The following is a 17,958-nucleotide window of genomic DNA, read 5'->3' on the forward strand; positions in this document are numbered from 1 at the left end:
TGTCTGTCCCCCTCTACCTCTGGTGCCCTCCGCTCGTTTTCGGTTCTCTTAACTCTCTATAGTGTTTCTCTCTCTGAGCTTTGTCTGTCTGTCCTGTCTCTTTGATCTCTGTCTGTCTATCTCTTTGAGCTTTGTCTATCTGTTTGTCTCTGCTCTCTGTCTGTTTGTCTCTCTGAGCTCTGGTCGCTTGCCACTGTCTTGGGTTCTCTGAGCTCTGGTCGCCTCCGCTGTCTTGGGGTTCTCCCGGCTGTGGTCGCTTCCGCTGTCTTGAGTTCTCCGGGCTGCCGGTCGCCTCCCCTGTCTTGGGTTCACCGGGCTGTGGTCGCCTCCACTGTCCTTGGGTTCTCCGGGCTGTGGTCGCCTACGCTGTCTTGGGTTCTCTGTGTTGTGGTCGCCCTCGCTGTCTTTGGTTCTCCGGGCTGTGTCGCCTCCGCTGTCTTGGGTTCTCCGGGCTGTGGTCGCCTCGCCTGTCTTGGGTTCTCCGTGCTGTGGTCGCTTCCGCTGTCTTGGGTTCTCCGGGCTGTGGTCGCCTCCGCTGTCTTGGTTTTTCCGGGCTGTGGTCGCCTCCGCTGTCTTGGGTTCTCCGGCTGTGGTCGCCTCCGTTTGTCTTGGGTTCTCTAAACTCTGTCTTTCTCTCTGACCTTTGTCTGTCTGTCCCCTTGACTCTGGTGGCCTCCGCTGTTTTCGGATCTTTGATCTCTTTCTATCATTCTCTCTCTCTGAGCTTTTTCTCTGTCTGTCTGTCTCTTTGACCTCTGTTTGTTTATGTCATTTGAGCTTTTCCTGTCCGTCTGTCTCTGCTCTCTGTCTGTTTGTCTCTCTGAGCTCTGGTTGCTTCCCGCTGTCTTGGGTTCTCCGGGCTCTGGTCGCTTCCCCTGTCTTGGGTTCTTCGGACTGTGGTTTCCTCTGCTGTCTTGGGTTCTCCGGGCTGTGTCGCCTCCACTGTCTTGGGTTCTCCGTGTTGTGGTCGCTGTCTTGGGTTCTCCGGGCTGTGGGTCCGCTTCCGCTGTCTTGGATTCTACCGCAGCGTTCGCCTCCACTGTCCTGGGGTTCTCCGGGTCGTTGGTCGCCTCCGCTGTCGTGGGTTCTCCTGGCTGTGGTCGCCTCCGCTGTCTTGGTTCTCCGTGCTGTGGTCGCCTCCGCTGTCTTGGGTTCTCCGGACTGTGGTTTCCTCCGCTGTCTTGGGTTCTCCGGGCTGTGGTCGCCTCCGCTGTCTTGGGTTCTCCGGGCTCGGTCTTTCTCTCTGACCTTTGTCTGTCTGTCCCATTGACCTCTGGTGGCCTCCGCTGTTTTCGGATCTTTGATCTCTTTCTATTTTTCTCTCTCTCTGAGCTTTCTCTGTCTGTCTGTCTCTTTGACCTCTGTCTGTTTATGTCTTTGAGCTTTGTCTGTCTGTCTGTCTCTGCTCTCTGTTGTTTTTCTCTCTGATCTCTGGTCGCCTCCGCTGTCTTGGGTTCTCCGGGCTGTGGTCGCCTCCGCTGTCTTGCGTTCTCCGGGCTCTGGTCGCTTCCGCCTTCTTGGGTTCTCCGGGCTGTGGTGGCTCCCCTGTCTAGGGTTCTCCGTGCTGTGGTCGCTTCCACTGTCTTGGGTTCCCGGGCTGTGGTCGCTTCCACTGTCTTGGGTTCTCCGGGCTGTGGTCGCTTCCGCTGTCTTGGGTTCTCCGGGCTGTGGTCGCTTCCGCTGTCTTGGGTTCTCCGGGCAGCGGTCGCCTCCGCTGTCTTGGGTTCTCCGGGCTGTGGTCGCTTCCGCTGTCTTGGGTTCTCCGTGCTGTGGTCGCCTCCGCTGTCTCGGGTTCTCCGGGCTGTGGTCGCTCCGCTGTCGGGTTCTCCGGGCTGTGGTCGCCTCCGCTGTCTTGGGTTCTCCGGGCTGTGGTCGCTTCCGCTGTCTTGGGTTCTCCGGGCAGCGGTCGCCTCCGCTGTCTTGGGTTCTCCGGGCTGTGGTCGCTTCCGCTGTCTTGGGTTCTCCGGGCAGCGGTCGCCTCCGCTGTCTTGGGTTCTCCGTGCTGTGGTCGCCTCCGCTGTCTTGGGTTCTCCGGGCTGTCGTCGCCTCCACTGTCTTGGGTTCTCCGTCCTTTGGTCGCTTCCGCTGTCTTGGGTTATCCAGACTCGTGTCGCCTCCGCTGTCTTGGGTTCTCCGGGCTGTGGTCGCCTCCGCTGTCTTGGGTTCTCCGGGCTGTGGTCGCCTTCACTGTCGTGGGTTCTCCGGGCTGTGGTCGCCTCCGCTGTCTTGGGTTCTCCGGGCTGTGGTCCCCTCCGCTGTCTTGGGTTCTCCGTTCTGTGGTCGCCTCCGCTGTCTTGGGTTCTCCGGGCTGTGGTCGCCTCCGCTGTCTTGGGTTCTCCGGACTGTGGTTTCCTCCGCTGTCTTGGGTTCTCCGGGCTGTGGTCGCCTCCGCTGTCTTGGGTTCTCCGGGCTGTGGTCGCTTCCGCTGTCTTGGATTCTACGGGCAGCGGTTGCCTCCACTGTCTTGGGTTCTCCGTGCTGCGGTCGCTTCCGCTGTCTTGGGTTCTCCTGGCTTTGGTCGCATCCACTGTCTTGGGTTCTCCAGACTCGGGTCGCCTCCGCTGTCTTGGGTTCTCCGGGCTGTGGTCGCCTCCGCTGTCTTGGGTTCTCCGGGCTGTGGTCGCCTCCGCTGTCTTGGGTTCTCCTGCCTGTGGTCGCCTCCGCTGTCTTGGTTTTTCCGGGCTGTGGTCGCCTCCGCTGTCTTGGGTTCTCTAAACTCGGTCTTTCTCTCTGACCTTTGTCTGTCTGTCCACTTGACCTCTGGTGGCCTCCGCTGTTTTCGGATCTTTGATCTCTTTCTATCTTTTCTCTCTTTGAGCTTTGTCTGTCTGTCTGTCTCTGCTCTCTGTCTGTTTTTCTCTCTGAGCTCTGGTCTTCTCTCTGAGCTCTGGTCGCCTCCGCTGTCTTGGGTTCTCCGGGCTCTGGTCGCTTCCGCCTTCTTGGGTTCTCCGGGCTGTGGTAGCCTCCCCTGTCTAGGTTACTCCGTGCTGTGGTCGCCTCCGCTGTCTTGGGTTCTCCGGGCTGTGGTCACTTCCGCTGTCTTCGGTTCTCCGGGCTGTGGTCGCTTCCGCTGTCTTGGGTTCTCCGGTCAGCGGTCGCCTCCGCTGTTTTCGATTCTCCGGGCTGTGGTCGCCTCCTCTGTCTTGGGTTCTCTGTTCTGTGGTCGCCTCCGCTGTCTTGGGTTCTCCGGGCTGTGGTCGCCTCCGCTGTCTTGGGTTCTCCGTGCTGTGGTCGCTTCCGCTGTCTTGGGTTCTCCGGGCTGTGGTTGCCTCCGCTGTCTTCGGTTCTCCGGGCTGTGGTCGCTTCCGCTGTCTTGGGTTCTCCGGGCTGCGGTCGCCTCCGCTGTCTTGGGTTCTCCGGTCAGCGGTCGCCTCCGCTGTCTTGGGTTCTCTAAACTCTGTCTTTCTCTCTGACCTTTTTCTGTCTGTCCCCTTGACCTCTGGTGGTCTCCGCTGTTTTCGGATCTCTGACCTCTTTCTATCTTTCTCTCTCTCTGAGCTTTTTCTGTCTGTTTGTCTCTGTGTCTGTTTTCTCTCTCTGAGCTCTGGTCTTCTCTATGAGCTCTGGTCGCCTCCGCTGTCTTGGGTTCTCCGGGCTGTGGTCGCTTCCGCCTTCTTGGGTTCTCCGGGCTGTGGTCGCCTCCCCTGTCTCCGGGTTCTCCGTTCTGTGGTCGCCTCCGCTGTCTTGGGTTCTCCGTGCTATGGTCGCTTCCGCTGTCTTGGGTTCTCCGTGCCTGTGGTCGCTTCCGCTGTCTTGGGTTCTCCATGCTGTGGTCGCCTCCGCTGTCTTGGGTTCTCCGGGCTGTGGTCGCCTCCGCTGTCTTGGGTTCTCCGGACTGTGTTCGCCTCCGCTGTCTTGGGTTCTCCGGGCTGTGGTCGCCTCTTTGTCCTTGGGTTCTCTGGCTGTGGTCGCCTCCGCTGTCTTGGGTTCCTCTGGCTGTGGTCGCCTCGCTGTCTTGGGTTCTCCAGACTGGGGTCGCCTCCGCTGTCTTCGGTCTCCGGGCTGTGGTCGCTTCCGCTGTCTTGGGTTCTCGGGGCTGCGGTCGCCTCCGCTGTCTTGGGTTCTCCGGTCAGCGGTCGCCTCCGCTGTCTTGGGTTCTCTAAACTCTGTCTTTCTCTCTGACCTTTGTCTGTCTGTCCCACTTGACCTCTGGTGGTCTCCCGCTGTTTCGGATCTCTGACCTCTTTCTATCTTCTCTTCTCTCTGAGCTTTTTTCTGTCTGTTTGTCCTCTGTGTCTGTTTCTTCTCTCTGAGGCTCTGGTCTTCTCTATGAGCCTCTGGTCGCCTCCGCTGTTCTGGGGTTCTCCGGGCTGTGGTCGCTTCCGCCCTTCTTGGGTCTCCGGGCTGTGGTCGCCTCCCCTGTCTCGGGTTCTCCCGTGCTGTGGTCGCCTCCGCTGTCTTGGGTTCTCCGTGCTGTGGTCGCTTCCCCGCTGTCTTGGGTTCTCCGTGCTGTGGTCGCTTCCGCTGTCTTTGGGTTTCGCTTGCTGTGTCGCCTCCGCTGTCTTGGGTTCTCCACGGGCTGTGGTCGCCTCCGCTGTCTTGGGTTCTCCGGGCTGTGGTCGCCTCCGCTGTCTTGGGTTCTCCGGGCTGTGGTCGCCTCCGCTGTCTTGGGTTCTCCGGGCTGTGGTCGCCTCCGCTGTCTTGGGTTCTCCGGGCTGTGGTCGCCTCCGCTGTCTTGGGTTCTCCTGGCTGTGGTCGCCTCCGCTGTCTTGGGTTCTCCAGACTGGGGTCGCCTCCGCTGTCTTGGGTTCTCTAAACTCTGTCTCTCTCTCTGAGCTTTTTCTGTCTGTCTGTCTCTTTGACCTCTGTCTGTTTATGTCTTTGAACTGTCTCTGCTCTGCTCTGTAACTAGCTAACAGCTGACTCTGTTTATGTGTGTGTCCAGCTGTCCAATTCAGTGCATCGTTACATCAGTAACTTCCAGATTGTAGACAACCTGAGTGACAGAGGCTCCCTGATCATTCACCTGTTCAAAGTAACATCACTGTATTTATAATTATTATTCTATGTCATATCATTTTATGTTATTCATATGCTTTTCTTTTTTTCCAAGAAGCAGGTTTCTCAATGCTCAGTAAATAAGTCATTATGACCACAGTCAACAATCTGAGGCAGTTTTAGGCTATTACACAAAACCGGCTTATTGGCACCAAAGCCACGGTTCAGAACTCAGACTTGCTAAATCGGTGTTGGTGTCGTGCAGTGTAGGGCTGCAGCCGGAGTACTGACGATAGTTAGCAAGACAGATCATATTTCTCCTATGCTGGTTTCTCTTCATTGGCTTCCTGTGAAATGTAGAATAGAATTCAAAATCCTTCTTCTGACATATAAAGCTCTTAACAACCAATCTCCATCATATCTTAAAGACCTGATAGTACCATATTATCCTAGCAGAACTCTTCGCTCTCAGACTGCAGGCTTACTTGGAGAAGCGACCTGTAACTTCTCTCTAAAAGTAGAATGGGAGGCAGAGCCTTCAGTTATCAGCTCCTCTCCTGTGGAACCAGCTCCCAGTTTGGGTTCCGGAGGCGGACACCCTCTCTAATTTTAAGACCAGGCTTAAAACCTTCCTTTTTGACAAATCTTATAGTTAGGACTGACTGGGGGACCCCGAGGGGGTCAGCTGGAGTCTTCCTCTTGGACGTCCCTTAGTTCTGCCCCTAGTTCTGCTGCTACAGGCCTAGGCTGCTGGAGGACCTCTCTGGATGCACTGAGCCCTTCTCTATCTACCATTATATTTAATATACAGTATATATACCATTATTGCATGACACTCACTCTGTTTCTCCCTGTGTCCTTTCTCCGAGTGTCCCTGATCCCAGAGCTGGATGCTTCAGATCTGTGGCGGTTCTCCCACCAACTGGCCTAATCTCCATCTGTGGGATGCTGCTGCTGCTGACCTTCCTCCAGCCCACTGCTTCCAGCTGCCCATTTCCATCAGTCTACTCTGCATCACCCTCACTACACTTGATTTGCTCGTCTACATATTTTTGAATTTACCACCAGCTATATATGTAGTATATTTAATGCCAGAGCCATACACCGTAGCAGTAAACTATAATCAGTTTCCAGCCCCGAGGGATATATGCGCAGGTTTTTTTAAATACCATGTAGAAGACTATATACAGGAAGATGAGGTATCAGTTCTTGCACGTAGATATACAACAGTCCTTTATTACTCCCCAGGTCGGGGGAAATTTCCAGTGTTAGAGCAGCAAAAATCTTTCAGAGCAGCACTAACTACAGTTTGCTACAGTAAAGATAATAATTATAATAACAATGATATATATACAAGAATGAAAAATGAATAAATACCCTATTACTACACTATAAGTGACATCAGCATAAAGTGGCTTGTGGAATACATGTAATTGTAAAAGTGCAGAAAATGCCAGCAGTGCAAGGAGTTGTGGAGATTTTCTCAAAACAGGTGAGTCCCGTGAATATGACCAAAATATGAGATAAAACTACCAGAAACATGTACAAAACGGCCAAAATATGATTGGTTGATAATGTATCAGTGTTGTTATTGATTATTGATCGGTTGCAGGGACAGAGATTTGTGTCTGAGTCTCTGCTGTCATCTAATCGCTCTCATGTAAGATCGTGTCACAGGAGGGGCCGCTACTGACCTCTTGTGGACACAGGCGGTAACGACACGACATTATTACTAACTGTATAGCTGGCGACATTACAGGTGAGCAGCACTTCCTGTTCATCTTCAACGTAAAAGCATCTTTGTTTATTGCACATTTTATGTCAAACGAATTACTAAGCGATTTAGGTCGATTCAGAAGGATCTCCGGTGTAAACCAAGTCGTATTTGACGACAGCTAGCCTCTCCACTTGCTCCGATTACTTTTGTTGTAGTCCGAGTCACGTCCAAACAGGAAATGAATCCACAACGTAGCTAATGACAATCTATAGCTGCATCTCCGTGATGGCAGCGTTGGCGAGCTAGCAGCTAATCAGAAGCTAGCGACAAGCTAACTCCAGCGCTACCAGCAGCGTCTCTTTAAAAGGTGCTGATCACGATATCGGGCTGAAACATTAGACCTGGGACAGGAAACGGAGCTAGAGCTCTGTGTCTTGGAGAGAATTGATTTCAGAGCTACGTGTGTTAAGGTATTAGTCCGTGTCATGACAAACCCTCGTTAGCACTTTCGCTAGCTCGGCTAACACTTCCGGTCACGAATGCATTTGTACATTACCTATAACGTGTTCGTTTTTGAACGTATAGTGACAACAAACACAATTTGAGGGAGTCGACAAGCTAGTGGTCTTTAAAGACATTTTGGTTCATACTGCAGATTCTTCTGAGTCTCACAAAACCACGTTTTAGCCTAAGAGCATTACGATAGTTTTACGTTGAAACAGGAAGTGCTGCTCATCTGTACTGTGGCCAGCTTTGCCTCAAATAATAATAGTGTCGTTACCGCCTGTGTCCGCCAGAGGGGCAGTAGCGCCCCCTGCTCTGATAAGGATAAGGATAAACTTTATTGATCCCACAGTGGGTAAAGTTCACCGAGCTGCTTCACTGAGGAGAGTCTTTTAGTTTTCAGATAATATGATGGCGAAGAAAATGTGTTACTGCAGTAAAGATTCCACTGAATTATTATTTGATCCATGATCGAGAGCACTCGGTTCTTCTCCAGTTTGTTGCTGCGGTCCGGTGAACAGGTGAGCTCCAGGTGAACAGGTGATGTCAGCAGCAGGTCAGTCTGTGATTGGAGCAGTAAAACTCATCTACATGAAATTAAATGTTATGCTAATGTAGATGCACTCATGTGACATAAACTGTGAAGTCCACTCTAAACTGTATTAAGGCTTAGAGCCAGGATTTTCAACTTTTGTATCTCTGTGTTCCCCCCGCTGACCTGAGCAGGTGGTACGTTCCACTCAGACACACCTGACGGGGTCAGACCACCAACACACAAGCCCCACCGCTGCAGTTTATTTAACCTTCAAGTAGTTTCATCGATCTTTTCATGGTTTCTTCATCTTTGAATGAATATTTTTGGCACTAAATGTGAACTTTTTGAACGGACTCTGCTCGTCAGATGGAGGAACGTCAGGGAGTTTGTTGGAAGATTCAGGTGAGAGGAAACAGAAGTAGGATGTTAGACAGGACTGATCTGCTGTCCTATCTTCATCAGACACTGATGCTGTGGCTGAACGTCAGGTCAGATCAGATCAGCAGCACCTGATGTGCACCAAGGAACATCATGTTTCTTGATGCACATCAGGCTCCAGGTGGTTAGAATATACTTGACTTGTTCATTTAAAGTGTTTTCCTCAAAACTCGACCAGCTTCATTAGAGTAAATCGTCATGATGTCGTGGTCAGATAATACCAAAGAGGAGGTTTGTGCTTTCTCTGCTTGAGGCTTAGAGCAGTTAAAAATAACAAATTTGAAGTTCTTACAAATGAATAATTAAGAACAATCTCATCTGTTGTCAATCATGTTGGCACCGTCTGCAAAGATGAAGGCAGATAGAAGCACAAATGGGTGGTAGTCAAGAAACATATTACCAAAAAAGATCACTAGAATAAGCACAGGTTATTTTTTGATGATGTTGAAATCACATTGTGGAAAAAAAAAAAAAAACTCAGTTAAATTTTGATGATGCTATGAAAACATGGTAAGTTAAGAAAAATAGAAGTACATCTAATGAATCACTGTAACCAAGAACAGAGTTGAGGAGCTTGTATTTTGAGAATTTGTAAGTTTGTGTGTCAGTAATTCACGTATGTTAGTATATTGTCCAAAAAGGAATTAAAACGTCACTGTTTGGTATGTCGCCTTAACCCATTCATGCATGAATTATGATAACCTCAGTCAGGATTTTGTTTTCCCCCAGTTGTTTTTATTCATCTTTAGGCATGAAAAACAAGGTTTGAACTTTATTTTATTTCAACCCATTTTTCTAAAAAATATATTTACATGTCCACTGAGATGGCCACCATGCATTTTGCTCTAGAAATATGGATTTAACAAACAAATGGATAAAATGATATACAGTGTATTGAACTGTGAAATGTGATGTGAACTATAAAATAAAATAATTGATGCATAAATAATTCAAACAGCATTGAGGGATTCACTCTCCTGTATAGATTCCCAAGTCTCTCAGATGACATATTTTCAAGAACAGCGGCAGTAATAGCCTAATTGTGGCCAATGAATTGTAGCTGAAATATAGCTGGTGATGCATGATGTGCACTTTAGTGGACATGAGATTAATCATAATTGCCTCCCAATATAACATCAATACTCGGAAAATTTTGCAATTGCATGACTCCTTAGATGTTCCTCGATGTCACCATATTTTTCTTTCCTGCAAAGGTCTCTTTTTTATAGAAGGTTTGAACAAAAGAAAATGAGCTACTTGGTGTTTCTGGCTGCCTGTCGGCCATCTTGGTTTGACTCTTTTTCTTTTTTCTTTCTTTTTTTTTTTTTTTTAAAGAATTTGCAATGGCTAGCCAATCACTGGCAGTGGAAGAAATGATGCAATAGGATCCACTGTAGTGGCTGATGTCCAACTATGCCATCAAAACTCATGCACATACAAGAAAACAGCTTTAGAAGAGCTGCACACTGTCATGACCTCTATGCATGGAAGGGTTAAAGGCATCAATAATGAACACAACACAAATAAATTGCTATCATATTACAATTCTGCATAATACACAGTGGAGAATCACAGTGATATTGTAATAATTGAAGGTATTTTTCTGCTGTTCTATCAAAAGTTGTCAGGAGAGGCAAAGAATTCTAAACTAAATAGTTACAGAGAAGAGGGGGAGAAATAAACTGATTTCAGAATGACGGAATGAGATCTATAACGAATGAAACACGGGTTTCAGGTAGTTTAGCTCCGCCCACTAAGACTGTCTCCGCCTGTCTTCTCTAACGTCCGCAGTTGAGACATAAACTCTGACTTGGTGACACTCAGACTCCCACTGGACTTTCCATTCAATTTACACATTTCTTCATATATGTATAAACACACACACACACACACACACACACACACAGATAAAACTACCAGAAATACATATATATATAATATGACCAACATATGACAAAAAAATACCACAAATATGAATAAAATGACCAAAATATGAGATGAAACTACCATAAATATGAACAAAATGACCAAAATATGAGCTAAAACTACCAGAAATATGTACAAAATGACCAAAATACGATTGGTTGATAATGTATCAGTGTTATTATTGATTATTGATGGGTTGCAGGGACAGAGATTTGTGTCTGAGTCTCTGCTGCCATCTATTGGTCCATCAACAACATGACTTTTCCCAGATTTAATCCCAGAGTCCTGACTTGTTAGTAGAATGATGAAGAGGTCAGAGGTCACAGCATGCAGTGTAAAAGTTCCAGAGAAGACATTAACAGCAGATTGTGAATTTGTAATAGTTCCAGCCCCAGCCCGAGTGTTCATTTGTTTGCATCTATTGTACTACAGCTAATTTATAACAGCTCAATTTTTAGTGATGTATTTGAGCTAATGTATTATACCTACCGTGGGGTGGCTGTGGCTCAGGTGGTAGAGCGGGTCGTCCAATGATCGAAAGGTCGGCGTTTCGATTCCCACTCTGTCCTAGTCATGTGCTGTTGTGTCCTTGGGCAAGACACTTTACCCACCTGGCCTCCAGTGCTGCTACTCACACTGGAGTATGAATGCGTGTGAATGTTGGTGGTGGTCGGAGGGGCCGTAGGCGCAGATTGTCAGCCACGCTTCCGTCAATCTGCCCCAGGGCAGCTGTGACTACAAACGTAGTTTACCACCGCCGAGTGAGAATGTGTGAGTGAATGAATAATAATAATATAAATCTTCTTGGAATCGTCCACTTCCTGTTTGTCAAAGTGGCCTTCTACCTGGACAGGTTTTGTTGGAGCTCATGGAACAAACATTTTGGGTAAGTGCACTTTAATATGGATGGATGACACTGAATTAGAGTCTGTTTTAATGAGACTGAGTTAAGATGTGTAGCTCTGTCATTAAATAGGAAATTATTTCTCAGAATTCACAGAGAAAGTCTGAAATGTTTGCTAGATTAACGTCCCACATGTTCTTTGGCTCAGCTAAAGCTAACTCTCTCCAACTTCTGGATCTCTTGAGTTGCTTGTTGTTAAAATATCTTGCTAGAGGTGCTGAAGCTCAGAAAGTCTGAGATGTTTGTTCAGAATAAGCTCATTCTCAAGTCTTATCTGAACTGTCCTCTTTTGTTTGAACTTTCCCTGAACTTAGGAGTTAATGACAGAGCAGCACATCCAGACTCAGTCTCATTTATGTAGAGATTAAACTTCAGTGTCATTCATTGATGTTAAAGTGCAGTTTTTCAAATGTTTGTTGCACATGCTCCCGACTAAACCAGTCCAGGTGGAAGACGATGTGAAGAGAAAGCTCCAGAGGATGAATATCACACATTTACATTGGAAATTAATGTCCTTTAATTAGACATTGTCATGCAAAAGTTGGATTTCCCCTTAATGATGTTCAAATCTTTGTTGAGTGTTTTGTTGATGTTGGTTTCTAAATGTTTTTTGACACTCGGCCCCAAAGATTAAAACCTTTTACGGCTCACAAGCTGCAACAAGTCACACATTATCAACTATCTTTCTGACTAAACTAAGATAAAAAGTGAAAAACTGCCTGATTCCTGCATCATGAATGTAAATCTTTTTGTTTTTTATGACAGTAACCTGAATATATTTGGGTTTGACATTTTATAAACCATAACAAGAAATGAATTAGTGGAGAAAACAATCAACTGATTAATGGCCAAAGAAAATGTGTTTTCCAACATATATGGCTGAATTACTCCAACATTACAAGATACATACAGTTTTAATTCAATTTATTTATATAACACCAATTAGAGGTCAAATTGTCTCAAGACACTTTATTTTTATAGTAAGAAATTTAAACCTCTTGACTAATCCAATTTATATATTTATATTCTACCCAACATCCTGGACTAATGTCAGAATGTTTTTTCTTCTTTACAAGCTGCTCTGTGTCTTTGTTCAGGTTGAGAGGACTTTGGGTATTGAGGCTGCAAGATCCACCATCATCAATGAGGTTCAGTACACCATGGTCAACCACGGAATGAGCATCGACCGGCGTCACGTCATGCTTCTTGCTGATCTTATGTCCTATAAGGTATGAAACATTGCTCTCTCTCCCTGTGTGCGTTCATGAGTGTGTGTGTGTGTGTGTGTGTGTGTGTGCACACACACTCACTACCGGTCAAAAGTTTTAGAACACCTAAATGTTTCCAGTTCTGTATTGGAAAGTATGCATGTTCATGTCTCATTGTACTCTGAAATGAAAGCATAGAACACATAAACAAATGATGTTCAAAAAAACCTATTTAGAAACCAAAATGTATTCTAAACTATTGACTCATCAAAGTAGCCGCCTTTGCCAGATACAACAGCTGAACACACTCGTGGCATTCTTTCCACAATAGAAATCAAATATTCTTCAGAAAGTTCTTCCCAACCCTGTTGCAGAAGTTCCCATAAATGTGTGGCACTTGTAGGTTGTTTTACTTTCACTCTTCTGTCCAATTCATCCCAAACCAGCTCCATGGGGTTGAAGTCTGGAGACTGTGCTGACACTCCATGTTTTCAAGCTCATCGTCTGGTTCTTTGTTCCTAAAGTAGTTCTGGCAGAGCGTGGACTGATGTTCTGGGTCATTATCTTGCTGTAGGATAAACCCCTGACCAGAGGGTTCTGCATGGTGCTGCAGAATGCTGTGGTAGCTGTTTAGGTTAGGGATGTGGAAAACAGATCCTTTAATAATGACTGGACTGAAAAGTAGGCATTTATCATGCCAACCTTCCGAAATGCGTCACCTGTATGCCTCATTTGCAACGAAACTGTTGCTGTTGCAAAAGAATATAATCTGCGCCGTCACCACAACACTAAACATACAAATTTCAAGGATTCATATCCTGAGCAGTCAGAGGCCCGTCAGAGAAAAATGGCCACATTGAAATCTGCCTGCACCCGTGCAAATGGCATTATTACTCGAACTTTAACTGATCAAGAGAGAGTAAGGTGTGCATCTCTGCAGGCTGCCTGGGTGCTTTGCAAACATAACCGGCCTTTCACGGAAAGTGAGCTTTTAAAGGAGAGCATGGTCACCGTTCTGGAGGAACGGTGCCCCCGACAAATCCATGGACAGAGTTATTGCATCTGTCAAACAAATGCCTCTCTCTGCTTCAACTGCTGCACGTCGTGTCCACGTCTTGGCAGAGCATGTCCAGCCAGCTGTCATTGACGGGATCAAGGAAGCCAAATACATTTCACTGGCTATTGATGAGTCCACTGACAACACGGATATTTCACAGTTGTGCGTTTTTGTCAGATACTTTGATGGCAAAGATTTCCGAGAGGAGCTGCTGGCATTGCTTCCGCTGGAGGACAACACCACAATTCTCCACAAACGTAGTGAAAATGATGCCGTTGGACGAGGCGTCCATTCAGAGCGAGCTGGCTGAAATCCAGGCTGCTCTCCATGGTGCTGAAAGCCTGAGCGCATTCTGGATGTCTTGTCCCGAGGACTATGGCACATTGAAGACGCTGGCTATGTATGTGCTCACCATGTTGGGTTCAACCTACACCTGCGAGGCTGCGTTCTCCAAGATGAACTCGATAAAAACACACGAGAGGAACCGACTGTCAAACCAGTCTTTGGAGGACTGTTTGCGCATAAGTCTGACAGCGGCCAAGCCTGATGTGAAAAAGTTGGTGTCAGAGGGGAAATGTAACTTCAGCCATTAAGCAGTGTGAGGAGCCCATTTCAGCCTTGTGATCTGAAATCGCTATAGCCCACTTAACGTTTTATTTGATGTGCGAACATTATTTGTGACCTGTTTTGTTCTGGTACCAGGTTAGTATTTATTTACCATGCTATTTTAAGTTATGCCAGTTGGTTTTTCCTCCTTTTTTTGTCCTGAGAAGTCTACTAGTTTGAAGCTTGTTGTTGAGACTTTGAAATAAAAACCAAATGTTAAGTAAGGGCATGAGGAAAAGTTATGTTAAAAAAAAAGAACTGTGTGAAACAATAAATGTTAAACAGTGCAGCGAGTCTGTCCTCATTTCGGAATGTAGCCTAAATAGAGTCATAAATGGTGGGGATTACTGATAGTTAAGAGTCTCAGTTATTGTTGTTTTCAGTTGCTTTAATAGTGTGGACCACATGATATTTTCTCTTTGATCCTCACAATTTTGGAATCCAGTCGGGGGCCGGATTGGACGGTTCGGCGGGCCGGATTCGGCCCGCGGGCCGCCAGTTGATGATCACTGCTCTATATAGTTAGCCCTCCTATTACTTTTGGGGTCAGTTTGACTCCATTCAATCTTTAAAGTCTCTAAATAAATGATTGACGTTTTTTTTTTTTTTTTGCTTCATATTTAATGACGTTTCTTAATTTGATGAGGACGACTGGGTAAACATAAAATGAACATGATGATATGTTTTCAATGTCCTGTACACATATTATACGCATCGGTGTCCTTTGTTTTAGCTGTATAAAACAGCTATCAACATTTTACACACATTTGTGTTGGTTATTTTGGATGATATTGAGGTCAGCACAATATGCACTTCTATAATCTTCCAAATGCTTCAAGGCCTTGCTGTAACACCCGTATGGCTCAACGTGTTACGCGGGTGACGCATGTACAGAGCTGGCCCCCCGACGCAGCGGCCCGGGTTCGATTCCCGCTCGCGGCCCTTTGCTGCATGTCTTCCCCCAACTCTTCTCCCCTGTTTCCTGTCTCTATCTCACTGTGCCTAAATAAAGCCGATAAAAAGCCAAAAAAATAGCGTAAAAAAAAAAAAGATTTGAATTTACTTTTGTAAATTTTACTTTGTTGTTAGTAAGTTGCTGCCACTTACAGCAGTGTTGACAGGCTTTTTTGAGAAAATGCAGTCATAGTCTGTTCATCACACCCGTGTTTAATTTGAATAAAGGATAAAAGAAGCACTGTAATGCTTTGTATTTCTTGTTCCCATTTTACGCTCTGAACATAATGAACCATGATCTCAAAGCTGAGTGTGTGTGTGCCCAACAGTGATTTTTGTGTACTGCTACACCCTTACCTCTTCCTGTGTAATTCAGTAGCATTTGCCATTTATTGTCCTCTTGCACTGCTGTGACTGACACTTTGTTTTTTGCTCCATAGGACCAGACCTGCTGGGATCTGTACAGATGTCTCGATGAGGGTGGGAGTGGTTTCAGTAAAGGAGAGCTGGATCAGTCTACAAACACATTGTTGTAACCAGTGTGGGAAATCTTTCAGGCAGTCAAGTTATTTGAAACGTCATATGCTCATCCACACGGAAGAAATTAGTTTTTTACTGTGATATTTCCTCATGTTTGACAAAGTGGTTATTATCTTAACTGTGAAATAAAAGCCCTCCTTAAACGTTATTTAATCTAGTCTCTTTTTCAAAAGAGGCCTGAGAACAACAGACATTCCAATAAACTACCCTTAGTTAGTAAAGTGAAACTAAATCAATCGTATTTTTAACTATTGTAACCAAACCTCCACTGCCATATTAGAACAGGATATGCTTTTATTTCTAAAACATTGCCAATGATTTTGACAAATCATTCTGTGGTTTTATTTGAGAAAGTTGTTGCCCCAGCATTGTCCTACAGGGGGCAGTTGTTTTAAAACTACATTTGTCTTCCATGTGTCACCATTTGCTTGCATATTTCATAAACATCACAATCACTAATTTCCAACTCTATACTGATGATATTTTCCTGGTTTTCTTAGCTGGCTGGAGATGAATTTTTGCATCCCTACCCTGATTTTCATTATCGAGGCTCGCTTTTTCCCCTAACATTCTCCCACAACGGGAGTGTTTGACCTTTAAAGTCACGGTTTCTTCTACTGACCGGCACCTTTGTGATTAATCCTTGCAGCTCTACTGCATGATCTACTGTTTGCTTTACCCCGTTAGTCATTCTCTACTAACACTGCAGTTTCTGCTGCTGCTGGTTTTCAACAAATTCCAGGAGAAGAACATACATTACTCCCATTCACGTCTCCCTGTGATTTACTATTGATTTAGCTGATTTAGCTTTAAAGCACAGCATGCTCCCCTTCTGTCTTCCGTTAGGCTCTGCTAAGCCTCCTGCTGCTGAAGCTTCTTACCTGAGCATTGGTTTGGAAAAATAAGTAAATAAAGTCCAAGGACTCACCTATGTGGGCCCCTCAAAATTTTTCATTATCACTCCCTGTTTTACCTCTGCTATTTTTTTCGTCATGTTTTTTAATGATTTATTCAGTGTTATTGTATAACTTTGTTTTTCAAAGCGGTGTCAATGTTTTAAAGCTTTATACCCATGGGAGATGACTTTTAATGTGTTTTTCATCCCACCAAACAGAGGTGGGATATTTGTATGCATTGCACTTATCAGCCAGGAATAGAGCTAAAGATGAAATAACCCAGGTTTGACTCCTCTCTCAGTAAAAAGTATTTTTCTGTACAAACTGTCTCTTAATGTTAAATGAATGCATTTAACTTGCATATGAACTGTTCCATCAGTCGCTTTGGTTTGACATCAAACAAACAGTTTATTGCCATTTCAAAATGAATGCATCCCTTTCCATTTGACAAACAAAGGAAGTTTTTCTCTCAGCAAAATATAGGCTTTGTTATGATAATAATAATAATAATAATAATAATAATAATAATAATAATAATGATCAACCCAAGAGCTGAATAACAGGTGGAGAAGGATTTAACAATGCAGAAAAATCTACAAAAAGAAACAAAAACAAAACAACCAAGGAGGACAAGCACAAATTCTTTGGACTTGCTTGGTAACCAACTACAGAGCAGGTGGTGGGATAGTAGGCTGAAGCCTGGAGGCTGAAATCACCAAAATGTGGGCAGAAAAAAACACATGCGCTGAAAGCTATCCCTGTCAGGAGCAGAAAAGTGTTCATGATAACTTACAATACATAATTACTCATAATTCAATTCACAATGTGGCAACATGTAACAAGAACGTACAGATGATATCCTTTCATTATTTAGCAAACACTGGCGGTGAAGGATAAAAGGCACAACATACAAAAGAGTACTAGACAAACAAAGAGTGACAAGTATTCTGGTGAGATGAGCCTAGAGCCAGAAGTAGTGTGCATGATAACTGTCTTCCATTCAGTTAAGTGTTGGGTTGAATATGAAAAGGCTGTTGTAGGAGTATGTTTTGTTCAGCTTATTAAAACTCCTCTTGGTCAAACACACATCCAGCTCTCACGCTTTTCTGCCTATTTCTTGCATTGTTTTAATTCCTGATTCCATTTGAATATAAAGATAACAGCACGATCTCTAGGTTTAAACTAATCTACACTGATGTCCAGGCAGTAGTCTGTGTTTTTTAGCCATGCATTCAATATGATTCTATGGATTAAAATGTTGCTCTTTCAGTCGCTCCATTTTGGTCTTGTCTGAAATCCCATTGGATAGATTGTCCAGTGAAATTTTGTAAAAGCATTTATGGTTCCCAGAGGATGATTCCAAAAAACTGTGGTGATTCTTTGTGCCAACAGTAGTTTGGAAAATTGGCCTCTGAATGAAATAAGCTTGGGCAAACCTAAGCTTCCATGTAGCTCCATTATCAAAGCAAAATGTGAATTTCTCAAATACTTATATGTTAAGAACTTTGAGTGTTTTGACAAAAATATGGCAAATTATGAGGACAAAAATATTTAAATCTGAATACAAACTGGCACTGTATTGAACCATCAAAAACAAATGTAGAAAATATATGATCTGTCATTTCTGGGACACGCTAACAACCATGAGAAATGTCAGGGTAAGCTTGTTATCATGCTGATGTTAGTATGTACAGTAGTGAAAAAAAGCTTACATACACTTGTAAAGACCGTGCAT

General features: G+C 45.3%; 1 protein-coding gene across 3 annotated transcripts; it reads left to right on the plus strand.

Moving 5' to 3' along the window:
* Positions 1 to 7,278: 7,278 nt before the first annotated feature.
* LOC129350520 (DNA-directed RNA polymerase III subunit RPC1-like) lies at positions 7,279 to 16,287 on the plus strand. Of its 3 annotated transcripts, none has more exons than XR_008603956.1 (3): positions 7,279 to 7,715; positions 12,060 to 12,191; positions 15,228 to 16,287. XR_008603956.1 is itself a non-coding variant. In XM_055017307.1 (3 exons), exons 1-3 carry the CDS (start codon positions 7,627 to 7,629, stop codon positions 15,321 to 15,323), a joined length of 282 nt encoding a protein of 93 aa, XP_054873282.1. In that variant the 5' UTR covers positions 7,279 to 7,626; the 3' UTR covers positions 15,324 to 16,287. The 3 variants fall into 3 exon arrangements, 2 of the variants coding, with proteins under 2 accessions (XP_054873282.1, XP_054873283.1); XM_055017307.1 differs by having other exon boundaries at positions 7,279 to 7,680; XM_055017308.1 differs by lacking the exon at positions 7,279 to 7,715 and adding an exon at positions 7,827 to 8,096.
* Positions 16,288 to 17,958: the final 1,671 nt, after the last annotated feature.

This window comes from Amphiprion ocellaris, chromosome 14, assembly GCF_022539595.1.
Source record: "Amphiprion ocellaris isolate individual 3 ecotype Okinawa chromosome 14, ASM2253959v1, whole genome shotgun sequence".
In the NCBI taxonomy this organism is placed as follows: domain Eukaryota; kingdom Metazoa; phylum Chordata; class Actinopteri; family Pomacentridae; genus Amphiprion; species Amphiprion ocellaris.

Bases quoted from the DNA above. Each gene is read 5' to 3' on its own strand.
- LOC129350520 (XM_055017307.1), top strand. From the start codon at position 7,627: ATGATCGAGAGCACTCGGTTCTTCTCCAGTTTGTTGCTGCGGTCCGGT. The intron at 7,681-12,059 runs GTGAGCTCCAGG...GTCTTTGTTCAG, and splicing joins TGCTGCGGTCCGGTGAACAG to GTTGAGAGGACTTTGGGTAT. The intron at 12,192-15,227 runs GTATGAAACATT...TTTGCTCCATAG, and splicing joins CTGATCTTATGTCCTATAAG to GACCAGACCTGCTGGGATCT.